The sequence below is a fragment of the Lemur catta genome, chromosome 10, assembly GCF_020740605.2.
Source record: "Lemur catta isolate mLemCat1 chromosome 10, mLemCat1.pri, whole genome shotgun sequence".
Lineage (NCBI taxonomy): Eukaryota > Metazoa > Chordata > Mammalia > Primates > Lemuridae > Lemur > Lemur catta.
Window position 1 is genome coordinate 71868792 of NC_059137.1, and position 14809 is coordinate 71883600.

The 14809-nt window shown below is 38.9% G+C and overlaps 1 protein-coding gene across 1 annotated transcript in view; it reads right to left on the bottom strand.

Moving 5' to 3' along the window:
* Nucleotides 1-14809, bottom strand: part of PRUNE2 (prune homolog 2 with BCH domain) — a 252700-nt gene that overhangs the window by 198603 nt on the left and 39288 nt on the right. Inside the window, exons 2-4 of the mRNA XM_045562595.1 lie at nt 9683-9787; nt 7217-7419; nt 5587-5750 (exon numbers count right to left, since the gene is read on the bottom strand). Coding sequence (XP_045418551.1) covers nt 5587-5750; nt 7217-7419; nt 9683-9787 — 472 coding nt within the window. The remainder of the gene's footprint in view (nt 1-5586; nt 5751-7216; nt 7420-9682; nt 9788-14809) is intronic.

Genomic DNA, 14809 nt, shown 5'->3' on the forward strand with positions numbered 1-14809 from the left:
AAATATTAACATTCTGAGGTTGAGAAATCATTTTGGTTTTACATCTAACAGAAATAATAATTTCTTTCCCCTACCCCCAACACCTTCTTAAGCAAAACAGCCTTCCCTCTCCCTAAGCAAAACAGGCAGTGTAATTCCCTTTGGACTTTGTAACCATTTCAGGAGAGGGATGATTCACTCTGGGCAAGAGAAAGGAAAAAAAAAAAATAGTTGGCTCTTTTCCTTTCCTATTTGACCTCCTTAAAAGGATCTTTTCAAAGCTGTTAATCCAGGCTACTAAAATAGCAAGCGACTATTCTTTATTAAAGGTCAAATGGAACTACCAACAGAAAGGAGAGAGTTTGCTTTTTCAAAACCTAGAGCATAGTTTTTCCACTTAGTCCTAACCTAAGAACAATTGCTGTTATTTGCTTCCCTCCTGTATTGTGGCTTCTGTCAAGGCCTTCTTCAAATTAACTATGAAAGGCCATTTGGGTAGAGTGTGGTCTCGATCGGAGTGTGCCTGGTGATCAGTGGCTGAAATCTCACTGCCAGCTGGTTCCCGGAAACACACACACACACACAAATACACATGTGCACACACTCACAAAGCCCCAATGTGATGATGCAGCAATTTAATAGATCTTAAATTTGGCAGTAGTCCTCCAGTGCACAACCCTGGAGAAATAATAGAATACAGGCTGAGGAGTCTAGCGGGTCTATAGCTGCTGGCTTCTGGCACAAACCCAGGAAATAACCAAGCACCAACTTTAGGCCACCATGACTATATAATGTGGCTTTTAGGAACGTTCAGGTTGCGGTGTGTTTGAAAATGATAACAAAATGATCTTAGAACCAGATGGGAGAAGGGAGAAGGGTAAGAAGGGGAGGGGGAGGTAAAAAGGAAGAAGAGAAGGAAAAAAAAAGGAAAAAGAAGAACCACACAGCAGAAACAGAAAGGGGTAGGGAAAGGAAGAAGCTAAAAGGAACACACATTTCCAAAAGTCAGGGCCATTTATGATCTTATCTGCATGAGCATTTTCTCTTCTTACACAAATAATTAGAAAGTAGTGCCAAATAAATATGTGCCTTCCCAGATGGAAGTGGATCCTAATGATTTGTATCCTGAAATTTCTAAGTTTTGGGGTATGCCCTATGAAAAGAGAATGACAGCAAGACCTAGCTACTGTAAGAAATATTAACTTTTCAAAATGCAAGTTATTTATATTTTGTTAAATAGCCCACAAAGCCTGAACACACTTTGGCCATGGCTGAGTCACCTGTTGACATTTATCCATCATTGTCCTGTCAGGGCCCAAACAACGGAATGACAAGGGAGATCACTAGAGAAGCACCTACTTCTAATTGGCATATAAATGATCTTTTAACAACATTGATAATAATCATATTCTACCTCAATGTTTGAATAGGATGATATACCATAATGCAAACACTGATATATAGCTACAGCAATAAGACTAAAAAGATTCAAATATGATTGAATTTAAACATGCATTTTCTATATTTGGAGAAAAACCTCAGTACATATAGAAAAGAAATTTGGAGCAGAAAATAAGGTGACTAGACTGAAAGGGAAGCTGATTAAAGAATAACATCATTAAAGGAATCCCCATAGCCTGATTGAGGGATGGGAAGTAGCTGACACGCTGTGCACAATCCTGCGTAAACCCCTACCGTGTGCAGGAAAGGATAGCTACAGCTGGGGGATGTCCATGACATCATCAGGTGTCTTTGCAAGACGACTGATGCAACAAAATCTTTAGACTTAGTTTTGTCTTCTTAAAATGAGAAACCGGTATATGTGTTTGTTTCAGTACAAATATGAATGAATATTCATAATTAATTATATTTCTATTTTTTCATTGGTTCCAGGAAGCTCATATCCAAAGTTTCAAACCGCATACTCTTTTTACTCCTCCAAATTTATAACTGTATTTGATTTTATTCCTTTCTCTACTTGTTTTAATTTTTCCTGACCCTGTCTTTTTTTTCTGTTTTATTGTATTGCATGCATTTTTGTAAGCCATCTCAAATAGTCTATGGAAGAAGGAAGGGCGAAATAATAAAAGAAATAGTAGCTAGTTAGATAGATAACTGACCTACACAAATAGATACTACATTTAATATAAACATAGAGATATGAAAACAAGGAGTGTATATACTATATGATTTCATTTATATAACATACAAAAACAGGCAGAACCTATCTGTAGTGTTAGGGGGAATGCACAGGAATGGTAAAATTATAAAGAAAAGTAAAGTAAATAAGAGTTAACCATAAAAATCAGAATACTGGTTACCTCTGGTTAGGGAGAGAGTGAGCAGGGATGGCAAGTGGCAACGAAGAGGTCTTCTTTACCTGGATAATATTTAAAAAGGTGTTCCCTTCATGAAAATTCCTTGACCTGGTTAAGCATATTTTTGCATTATTTTTAGTCCGTGTATTATACTCCACAAAAGGGCTAAAATTACATCTATTTAATTATTTATACAACCAAATGATGAAAATGAAAATAAATGCTTTCAAAATACCAAAACTAATTCCACCAGGATTTCTAAAAGCTTAAAAAAAAGATTAAAAGACAGGGTTTATTGCCTAGAAGGAACAATGTCCAAATTCTAGATATTAAGAACATTGGAAGGATGGACTGGAATTGGGATGAAAATTAATGTACTGTAGCACTAACTAAATCAATGCAGTCATAAAAATAGAGAGCACATAAAAAGTCTTGCAAAATTTATTTTATGAAAGTATTTATTGAGGGTCTACTATGTGCCAAGCACTGTTCTAGGCACCAGAGACACAGCAGTGAAGCAGTGCACACAACACGTGAGGTCTCTTTTCTCATGAAGTTTACGTCCTGCAGTGAGGGAGCGAGAGGGAGGAGGAGACTTGGTGATAGGCAGAAAGATAGATAAGTAGACAGATGAAAACAAGCATTCCAGTAGGAGGGAACAGCTTATATAAATCCTCAAAGGTGGAAAGAGTTTGGCATAGTTGAAAATCTGAAAGGTCCTTCTTGTGCCTGGAACACAATTGGAAAAGGGTGAAATCTCATCAGATGATGTCAGAGTAGGCAGAGGAGAGGTGACATGATTGCTAAGCGTAGAGGTAGGGTGCTTGGATTTTGACTATGATGGGTTATAAGCAGGGGATTGGCATGACCTGACTTACATTTTTAAAAGGTCATTCTGACTACTTCATAGGCAATGGATTTTATGGAGGAAATAGGGCGACACTCAGGCAGCTATTGCAGTAGTCAAGGAGAGATAGAATGGCGGCTTGGATTGGGTCACTGGTAGTGATCATGGAAAACACGAGTGGCTGCAGGTTATGTTCTAGATGGAGGGTCAGCAGGACTTGCTGATGGATCAATATGGAGCAGAAGGTAAAGGAAAGAATCAAGTATAACTCCTAGATTGTTGCTTGAGTAATTTGTCAGGGCCTCTTACTGAAACGAGGAAGCTAGAATAAAATCAGGCTTGAAGGTACCAGGGACTAGAGGGTTCCACTGCCATGTTAAGGTGGTGATGCTCATTAGATACACATGTGAAGATGTTACAGGGGCATTGGATATATTATCTGGAATGCTAAAGATAGGTCATGGTTGGAGATACAAAGAGTCACAATCTGTGCATAATATTAAAGTTTGGAACTAAATGAAGTCACCTAAAGATAGTGTTTAGAAAAACAAAATGTCCCAGGACAACTTCTAGGGCACTCTAATACTTAGAACAATAGCCATCTACGTCTTCTGCCTCCAGGGTTTAGTGAATCTGGCTGTCACAGGTAGAGGCTGTTTATCCTCTCAATTTCCAAGTGATAAGGAAGTGATGTCCCCATTCTGCCAGCTTCCCAGTGCCATTTCAAGCCTAACCTTATGAAAAATCTCTGAGTTTCTTAAAACAAAACCCGTTACCATAGCTCTATTTCCTGGTAGCTCTGCAAACTCACACCAAGGTTATTAGCAAAAGGGTCTGCATCCCTTCTCATTCCCTAAATCTGAGGAGAATCATCATCAACCACAACAACAAGGTCATATCTCTGTGCCAACGTATTTCAGTTTCATACTATTTTAACTATTTATAGAAAATCAACAATGAGCTATTCATTGACTACATTTCTCTCCTACTAAATAACACATGTATTTTTTAAACAGTTAACCAAACTTCTTAGTTTACAAGATATTGAAACGAAATATTCTCTAGTGCTTGCCTGCACCACACATTTGCACCGTCCAACAACTTCCCTCTCGGCTGAGACCCCCAATTACCTTTATTTTCCTTCTGCTCTGTCACAAAAATAATGGTTGTGCTTACTTAGTTTAGTGGAGGGCACAGTTTCCCCCAGAGCATTTTTACAGACATCCATTGCCAGAAAACTATTCAAGGCATGTTTACAGGGGCCATCAGTTCTAAAACCTCTTGGACCTTTTCCCCTCCAAATTGTGGTAGAAACAAAGGAAAAGTCCTCAAAAAAGTAGAATCAACATTTTCTTGGTCTTCTTTTTTGAGTTCTTTCAGTCTGTTCATTACTGTTTTTCACTTTCCTGTGTTAAATACTTCTGAGAAAAATCTACATCTACCATGTTCAAAATGAATTGTGGAAAGAATAAAGAAAGTTTTCCAGCCTGAGCAAGAGTGAGACCCCGTCTTAACTAAAAATAGAAATAAATTATCTGGACAACTAAAATATATATAGAAAAAAAATTAGCCGGGCATGGTGGCACATGCCTGTAGTCCCAGCTACTCGGGAGGCTGAGGCAGTAGGATCGCTGAAGCCCAGGAGTTTGAGGTTGCTGTGAGCTGGGCTGACGCCACGGCACTCACTCTAGCCAGGGCAACAAAGCAAGACTCTGTCTCAAAAAAAAAAAAAAAGAAAGTTTTATACAAAAACCAGTGTCCTACATGATAAAATAACTGAATTTTTGTGGTAATTTTGTGGCACCACAGTCGACTGACAATTTCTAGCTTAAAAACTACTCATTGGATGCAGGGAGCTCTGCTGATGGAGACGAAAGACAGATTAGTTGAATAATTGATGATGGTGTGTGCCCAGGCCCCCAGGGCTGAAAACAGGCCAAGTGGAGATGGAATATGTGACAAGGTAGGGGGCAGGGGAGGAGGTGACATCTGAGTATCGCCAAAATGAAAGGTGTGTATTTTGCCATCCAAACAGTATTATACAAACCAAGCATGTAAAAGTATCAGGAGATATTTCCACATGGGAACGTGAAATTCTGGCCCCAATTCACTCTGTCTCGGGGCGAGAATCACCTCTGGAAGCTAGTAAAGCAGCCAGAGGAGCTGTTCCAGCTCCCCAACGGAGGTGCAGCAGTTCCCTTTAATATTCTTGTCTAGTGAAACAGCAAAGGCCCTTCGTGCCTATTTTTAAATGCACATTTTTAATATTCAATATAATGCTACTCTTTAACAAACTCTTTACTCCCTGCCTCTCTGATGAAGCTTCCTGTGGTCTTTAAAGGGATTGTTAACCCAAGAATGGATCACACTCTTTCTACATGAGCAGGCCGGGAGACACTCCATTAAGCCTTGCAGTGTGTGATGGAAGGAGCCGGTTCTCACCTCTGAGGAGCTGAGCCAGCTGCTCCGTGAGGAGCTCGGGCGCCTCCTGGAGAATCTCTTGCAGCACCAGGGAAGAGGAGGACTCGCGGAACTCAAAGCTGGTGTCGCTCTGCTCAGCTGGATTAATGACCTTGACAATTGCGGATTCTAAAGTTTTGTCCTCACTGGAAAGCAAATGGAGGAGAGGAAGAGAAAGAGACATGGCATGTGTTCTCCCACTTTTTGGAATTATTTCATCTCTGCTCTCACATAAATGATTTCCTCTCAATAACCAAAAATGTGAGTAAAATCACCTGACTCAGAAGAATAGAACCTTAGTCTGTATGTTTCCACATTTCATGTCAACTCATTTCTCTTCCCCAAGGTTCTTAAAATACCTTCATGCCTTAGCAGCTTTCTCTCTCATTCTACTGTGAAAAATAATAATGATAGCCTACATTTATTGAGCTTCTACTATAGGCCAGACACTATTATAAATCCTTTAGGTGTATCATTATATTTTATACTATAAAATAACCTCAAAAAATGAGTTCTCTTAAAATCCCCATTTTAAAAATGGGGAAACTGAGGCACAGGGAGGTTTAAGAAATTTGCCCAAGGTCACACGAGTGAGTAGTAGACTAGCTGGTATTGAAACTCTGAGAATGTGGCTCCAAAGCTTGCATATCCAGTCACTGTGGTATAGAAAAAATACTACTGGGCTTATTTACTTCAAGAATTATGCATTATATGTGAGATAGAGTTGGATTCTACCAAAGGCAGGAAGAGAGGTATGAATGAAACTAACTTTATTCTTCCTGCCTGTCAAAAACAAATGAGTGACAATGAAGGAAATAAAGATCTCAATTCATTTTTGAAAAGTATTCTAATTTATAAACAGTCCCAAAGCCAGAGTTCACCACTTCAGTCTCAAAATCAACATAAATTTTTCCATTTTAATTGGTAACAAAACTCTTCCTCAGAATTTGATACACACACAATGGCTTCTTGCATTGTCTTTTTCTGTGTCTATTTGGTTTGAAAAAGTTAACACATAAATTTATGTCGAGCATATGATTACTTTGAATAACCTTTAGTGGTATTTTGGGCAAGTCATTTACAACACGGAGTTACAGGTTTCTTATCTATAAAATAAGAAGTTTAAACTAGTAATAAATGAATATTCAAAAATCCACCCTTCTCTTATAGTACAAAATGCTGTGGATGAACAAACCGATGATCAAATTATGTTCATAGTCATCTCTACATATTTTTCTATTTCACTTTACTAAGATTTCTCTCTTAAGAACTATTCAGTTTTATCTAGCATTTAATTTCAATTTTTGTTACACATTTTTCACCATCAATACAAAAGACTATTGTGTTGCCATACAAAAATGTTTGAAATGTTTAAAATTATAATTTTGGTCAATTTTGCAAGAACTTCCCACTTAAAGATGTCACATTTGAGATGTAAAAGTAAAAACAGAGGATTGGCATAGCCCAAATTTTGCCCTAAGGGAAGAAAAAGACATTGCTTTTCCTTTGAGTGTCCTCTGCTTTGAGCTTATCTCCTAATCCAAACACATCCTGAAAAAGGTGACATTTTGCCCAGAAGAACCTTCATCCAGAGCCTCACATTGAGTCTTACCTTGCCAGCACGCTGCTGCCAACAAGTGTTATAGATAACTTCCCTTCATCATTTAGCTGATGCAGGTTAATTTCATCCCGGAATATGTGGAATGATTCAGGGATATTTAGCTCTTCTAAAATAAACCTTGTCTCGGTGAAGTAGATGAATTCAGTTCTTGGTATGTTCAGGACTGGTAAACAGAGAACCCCAGGTGGACTGACCTGCCAAGAAAAAAGTTAGCTGAATTACTGAAAACAGCAGGAAGAAAGGGTACAGCTACATTTCCTCTAGCCTTCGGGCAGCTGCCAAAGGGAATGTAAGTCTTTGGCCTCACTAAACCATGTGACATTCATAACCAAATTTTCCTGAACCCAATTAGTAGAGCATTACCCACTGGTAAGTGGCCCCTAAGATTTTTTAAACTCTTGTGACTCTACTTGAAATGTCTCATGCCTTACATGAAATATTTTAGCTCCCGTCAACCCCTCTACAATTTACATATATATAAAACATATATTTTTTAACATCTTGATCATCTGTCTACCCTTTCTAACATTAAGAAGGCAGGTTTTTTGGTTTTTATTTTTTGTTTTTTTTTTTTAAGCTATGTTTCTAGTGCATAAGACAGTCTGGCACATAGTAACCATTTAATACATATTTGTTGAATGAAATAAATGAATCAGCCACTACTCCAGTACACAAAGTACAAAGCCACTCCAACAAAGTGGGTTTTCTTCCACCTGTTGTGCTAATGCTGAATCACAAGTGCGTAATAATCACCAACTTTTTGCATATGGCAACTTATTTTTTGTAATTCATTGAGAGTTCTATCCAACTCCTGAGACTGAAACTTGAGAGGAGAAGATGGCTCAATAAACAAGTCAAGAGCATGTGACCCGAACCTATCCTGTCAGGACCTGCTCTGAAGTTGGTGTCAGTAGAACCAGGTAACAGCCCCAGTCTCCACTGTGAGACCGCGACGCTGCCATTTTAATGGGGACACAGACCACTAGCAGGGGGTGGGGCCCGGTAAACTAAGAGAAAAATACAGAGATATAACAAAATGCTCAGTCTGTCACCCCTCAGTAATTCCATGTTTGTCTCCAGGTTCGGCGGCAAGCCTTCAAAGAAGAAGAGAATCCGTGTCTCCTTATTTTCATCTATCTGGCTCTCTCAATCACTCCCTCCACCAAAAAAATTACTTCTCCCATCCCTTTTGTTGGATGTCATGATATTCATTCAAGACATTGTAGTAGGTGGTGGTGGTGTCATTATTATTATGTAATTTCCTTAAAAGTCCATGCCACTGTGAGTCTAAAAAGCAATCCCATTCAGTTAACTCTATGTTCTCTAGACAAGCAACATTTTTTTTTTCTAGGAGTCAAAAAACCAGTTAGTAAGATTAGTGTTTAATATGCATGTCTTGACAAGGCCCATTCATCTCTTCATACCAATTAATCTCCTTGTAAAGTTCAACAAATTTTAAGATAAATTTGATCTAAAGCCCACATGTAGAGATCAGAATATTTTACCCAGCATTTTTGTCAGCTGCTGCCCTAGAGCAGTTCTTGCCACCCACAGCTCATTCTGGAAGACTGGGTTTCATGCGAATTTAAACCTCTCTAGATCACCTATGCATACTATCAGGGGCCAAGGATCCAAACAAAATTGGAATAAAACAAATCAGACTCTGAAAAATTAAACATTGTGTAACATTGGGAATAGTACCCAAACACTCATAATGCACATTTTTAGGCTTTAAAGTAATAAAGCCCAGTATCATGGGCTGATGAATTTTATGGAATTGAGGTTTTAAAGCAATTTATTGAAAGGTCTTTTCTACTTCTACAGGTGTGTCATATGCTTCACAGCATATGAGAGATTCTCCCTCAAGGCAGATTATCACTAACTGAGAATGACCTTGCTGTACAAAGTCAGGGCTAAAGGCAAAACCAACAAGAATTTACTGGATGTAGATTTGACATGTAATACCTCTGTCACTGAAAATTCTAGCCAATGTGATTCTTTAAATTTAAGTAAAACAGACATCTATAATTTTACCATCTTTGTGGTTCATGTAATGTTCTCACAAGTTATTCTGCACGTATTTTTCTACTCCAAAGGCTATCCAATAAGGATGATGTAGCAAAACAAGAAATTCTGCTCCTTACCTTTGTTAGTTCCCTAAATTCCCATAAAATTAATCAACTATTATATCTTTTAAAGTTTTTACTTGAAAGCCTTGACCTTATTATAGCAATGTTTTATAAAGAGAGTCAGTAAGAATTAACCAGAACAATGCCTAACATATAGGAAGTGCTCTATAAGTACTTGCTGATTAATGGATTATAATACTTCATTCTCTGCAACAATAAATCAGAACATGAAAAATTAGGTTGATAGCTTCCTTTGTTTCTAGAAAATCTCTGTTCTTAAAAGTTACATAATAATACAAAATATTAAAAATATCCTTTTTTTCCTCACCTTATCTAGAAAGTACGCATAGGTGAAGGCAGAAATGAGAGAATCCAAGTCACACGATTTGGGTCCAATAACCACATGGACCTTCTCCAGGCGTTTGCTTCGATTCTGAAACAAATTCAGACAAAACATCACAGTTTAACCAATGATGGATTAATATAAAGAGGAAATTTTTCAATCTTTTTTTTATCTACAGTCATACACGATGGCAAAAAATCATAAATTTATCATGAAGCTTTACATAAGAACATAAAAATTGCACGTTTAACGTTCTGAAATGTTCATTCAAACTCTAGTAAATTGTCAGGAAGAGAAAATTGGTTTTATTAAGATTATTCACAATTTAACTTCATAAGAACTGTATCTCTGAGTCATAATTTTTTTAGTAAAAGATCATTTTGTTCTAAGGAGCAGTTGCATAGTATTCTATACCATTTCCTTATGTAAGATTTTCTTCCTAATTTAAGATATAAAGTGACTTTTTTCATATCTCTCTGGCACACAATGTAAGCAAATAAACACAATTTGGTAAGGATTTATTTTTTCACATCACATTTTGGGGGACAGAATAAGTTCTCTGCATTATATTCTATAATTTAGTAAATGAAACTTGTAAAACTTTCCTCTCTCAGAGAAAGAGGTATGATTAGTATTAATATCATTGCTCTAAAAATACCAATTAGTTGCTCTTAAAAAGTATATAGTCACCTCTCTGGAAGAGAAAGCATACTGTTTTGTTTTGTTTTTTCCTGGTTAACTCAATATTTACTGAAAATTTCTTTCTGGAAGGCTGGCATTCTTTTGAAACTTCCAAAGAACCAACTGCTTCTAGAAAATTCCATAGCAAAACTGTCCAATTCAGATCATTGTAACATAAATTAATGTCTTTATAGTATGTCAGGGATGACACATGTGTATACTTCCCCCACTTTTCATCATTTGTTTTAAATTCTCATTTTAGAACTGACTAGAAAGCCAACTTCATTGTAATTCTGCTCCTAAAGACTATATAAAAGGTTAGACTGTTTGTTTTAATAAAAAAGAACTTATTCTTTTATGTGCAGAACAAAGATAAAGCACTATTTAACAACCTATGAGGGATTTTACTGGTGGATCTAAACATTTGTTGATGTTTGTATGGAACTGCTAGTATCAGAGTCAGAAACAAGTTAATAAACAACCAGACTGTAGCCCAAGGAACTTAATAAAGTAAATCTTGGAGGGAACTGGGTTAAAGAATCTATCGTTATAAACAAAGATAGTAGGATCAATGTTGCTGATGAGTCATCCTATATAAAATATTGCTAAACCAAAACAAACCTACATTTAAAAAATATTAAGATATTTATCCTTAGTCAAACAACATAATTTAAAAGTATAATATAAACTCTCTGAAGATAATTACAGCCCCCCCCATCACCACCAAAAGTAGCTGTCATTTCTTCCTCTTCTCCCAGTTTCCTTCCCCAACCTCATAAATTTATAGGTGGCTCACTAGGCAGAGTATCCTTTGAGAGTTCTAGTCTAGGCTCAGCTGTCACTCTCAGAGTTGGGCTGCTTTCCCTATGCAAGACAGGCAAATATTCTAGGAGCACCTAAAGAAATTTAGGTAAATGGAATTACACTCCATTATAACACAAACAAATGCATTAGGAAATCATATTACTGCAGAATGCTGTTCTTCCGAGAAGCCCAAAGGTCTAAGTAGACATTACCTCATTTCTCTTCCTCTGCCTTACTGTCTCTTGTAAGGCAGACGGTAAGAAGATTAACAACACTTTTTATAGGTCAGAAGAGTCTGCGATGAGGCCAGGTTTGTTCCCAGAATCCATGGCCCAGTGCAGTGAGCCCTGTCTCCTCTGCCCTGCACTAATGCCATAATGACTTCACAATGCCATAATGACTTCAGTGTCCCCCCACACAATGAGCAAGCACTGGAATTGAGGGAGAAAAGAGAACACTAAACATGCACGCTAAATACAGCAAGGCTTCAGACATCTGTACCATCAACATTACCCCAAAGCTGACCTATTTGCCTCTTGTCGAGGCTTGATCATTTCCAGACATCTCTGTGTTCAACCCTCAACTTACGTGAAAGAAGATAAGGAGGATGTAGCAAGATGTGTGTGCAATTCATTGCCAAGGCCATCCCCAATTATTACTTTAAAAAAAAAAACAGGAGCTAAGTGAGGATTGTAAACCCAAAGCATGCTAGACCAACTCTCACAACTCAGGAACTTGCTAAGATAATCAACATCTAGTCCTCCCTCTCCATTTAAAGATAAAAAGGTACATATCAGGTCAGGACCATAGCAGACCCGGGTGCAAAATTTTGAGGGTTCTCCTTAGTGCCATATGCCTCTATTTCTAGTGCCATTCACCCACATCTGCCATCCTTGTCGATGCCACAGTTTCCGGGCTCCAATACTCTCTTTCCCCCACCGCTCCCCTCCATCAAAATGTACCATCCTGGTGCCCAGGCTCCCAGGGGACCTATCTGCTTCTCCACCAGCAATTCCAATGGAGAATATGCCAATGAATACTCCTGGGTTAATGCATTAACAATGTAATATTCTCCCATTGTAAAAAGACAGATATGCCACAATCCAAAAAGATGACTGGAAACTTTGGCCTGGCTGACAATGCGACCAGAGAGAAAGAGCATCCCAACCAGAAGGTACTTTTGGTGCCTGCCAGTGAGCTCTAAAAAGGCTCAAACTCAAAATATCTGAGATGCTGCTAAGTGCCCAGTTCCCACCAGCAATCACTGGTAAGAGAGAATTGGAGGGCAGCAAAAGGTAACCATGCTCAGACAAACTCCTACCTGTGTGGAGGAACAAAACATGAGATTAGTCATATAGACGCACCCTGTAGGTGAGCTCCAGGAATGTGGAGGATTTGCCTCTGCAAATTGGGGTCAAGAACCAGACAATACAGGCCCTGCTCTCAAGTTTTCCACCACAGACAAGCTTGGCTGTGTGAACACAGCAAGCACAGGGCTTGAGCCAAGGCAGAAAAGTCTAAAGACTGATTTTGGGTGTCTGGGGCAGGTTACAGGAGGGTCCACTCCAAGGCAATGGGTGAAGCTGCATGGGCAGCAGTGACACTGGGTTATGGAACCCAGAAGAGACTCCTGACCCAAAAGATACTCTGCACCTCTCACTGCAGGTCTGTGGGTTCCTTCCTAGTTTATATCTTCATATATACAGAGACTCTCAGGTGTTCAATCTTAGTATTGCTGTCCCTTGATAAAGTTCAAATTGGATTCTGGATTTTTCACAGACAAATCATGCCTGGATAACAAGGACAATAATAATAATGATAAATGTATGATTTTATCAATTCAATTTATTATTGTCATTGAAGCAATGAAAATCTGCTTGTACCAGGTACTGTTGTAGGCCCTAATGATACAGCAGGAACCACATGGACACAAATCCTAGCTCTCATGGCACGTGCAATTTAGTGCAAGGAGATCTGATGAACCAAATAATCAGATAATGATAAATGGAGAAAAAGAAATCATGAAAGAAGGATAAAGTGTGCTGGGGTGAGGCTCACTGAGAAAGTGACATTTGTGTAAAGATCTGAAATCAGAGAGCAGGACCTAAGGCCAAGAGAGGAGCCAGTGCAAAGGCCCTGAGGTGACAGCAGCCTGGCATGTTCAACAAATGATCACCACCTAGTATAAACATTTTCTAAATGTGACTTTGTAAACTTCTCACCAGGAGTGACTGGATCTGGTAAGCAAACACCCATTCCCTAATATCAGCACAGGCACACCTGTCAGGAGACGGGTGACCCTTTGCCAATGCCTAAACCCAGTGCTGCCCAAGCCCAGTACAAAATGGAATACGATAATGGGTTGCAATAGATACCACACTACTTTGTCATGTGGATACACTTCCAAATAGATGGACAGAATCTTTCTGCAATCAATGGATAAAAGAAAATATATTGAACAAGCTAGTATTCCAGAACACAATATGCTGTCAAAGTGCAATCCTATACACCACTAAAATGAGACTTCTTAATGAAGTTCACTTCTTATCTTTTTTTTTTTAAAGCTAGCAAAATGCCTACACATTCAGATTCAACTGCCCATTAAAGGAAGCTGCACATGTTAGGCAAAAGCACTTTCAGACCTACCCACAGAAAACAGAAGAATCAATCAGAAAGAGGAGAGGGCATCCGGGGCCCTCCATCAGCTTCTTCCTACCTGCCCGCTCTTAGAAACAAAATTATTCCTGCCTATAACTTCCCACATCTAGAGTCTCACAATAAACCTTTTCATCAAAAAGCGCTTGCCATACGGTTATACTATGACTTTCTAATACTCATCTTCCCCAACTCTCTTTTCTTAAAAATTTTATGAACAATTTTTTCAAAAATAATTAATTGAAATGAATTTTGTTCCAAAAATATTGTAGGCAAAACCCACAGAAGTAAGAGCTTGACTTTTTCCTCACTAAAGCCAGGTGCATTTCTTAGTCTCTTATTTCCAACTAACAGATAAAGAAATAAGAGGGTGAAAAAAGCCTTCCAAAATGATAGGATGGCATCTCCAAAGAACGCTGGGCTTAGACATGAGTTGGCATTTGAGCCAGAGACCCCCCTTGGCTACTTACCAACCCCAAGTCGATGAGGGGGTCTGCCTGCCAGGAAGAGGCCCAGCTCCTCTGCAGAAGCCCCCCTGCACCTGTGGCTGCCACAATTCTCAATAAGAAGACTCTGAGGTTGGGCAGGAGGAACCCTAATACGCTGCTCTGTAGATCCCCAACTACACCCTGCTCACAGTCGCTGGGAAAGCCAGGCTGGGGGAGGAAGCATATGGAGCCACAGCAAGGACTCAGATGCCCAGAGCAACCTGGTCCTCCAAGGGTGAGGACAACCCCTCCCCTCCATCAGCGCTGCTCCGGCACAGATAAAGCCACATGCTTTGTTGGTTTGGTAAACAAATGACATGCCTCTTGATACTGGCCCTGGGTTGAAGATGATTTTGAGAATGCCTGACCGCCTGAATTTCTCTTTGTTGTTTGTTCCCAGCACCATTCTCTCCCTCTGGGCCCCAAACTTTCTCCAGGTAGTGATAAGATTATAAGAAATTTAAAATCTCTTCTTGGGGAGAGA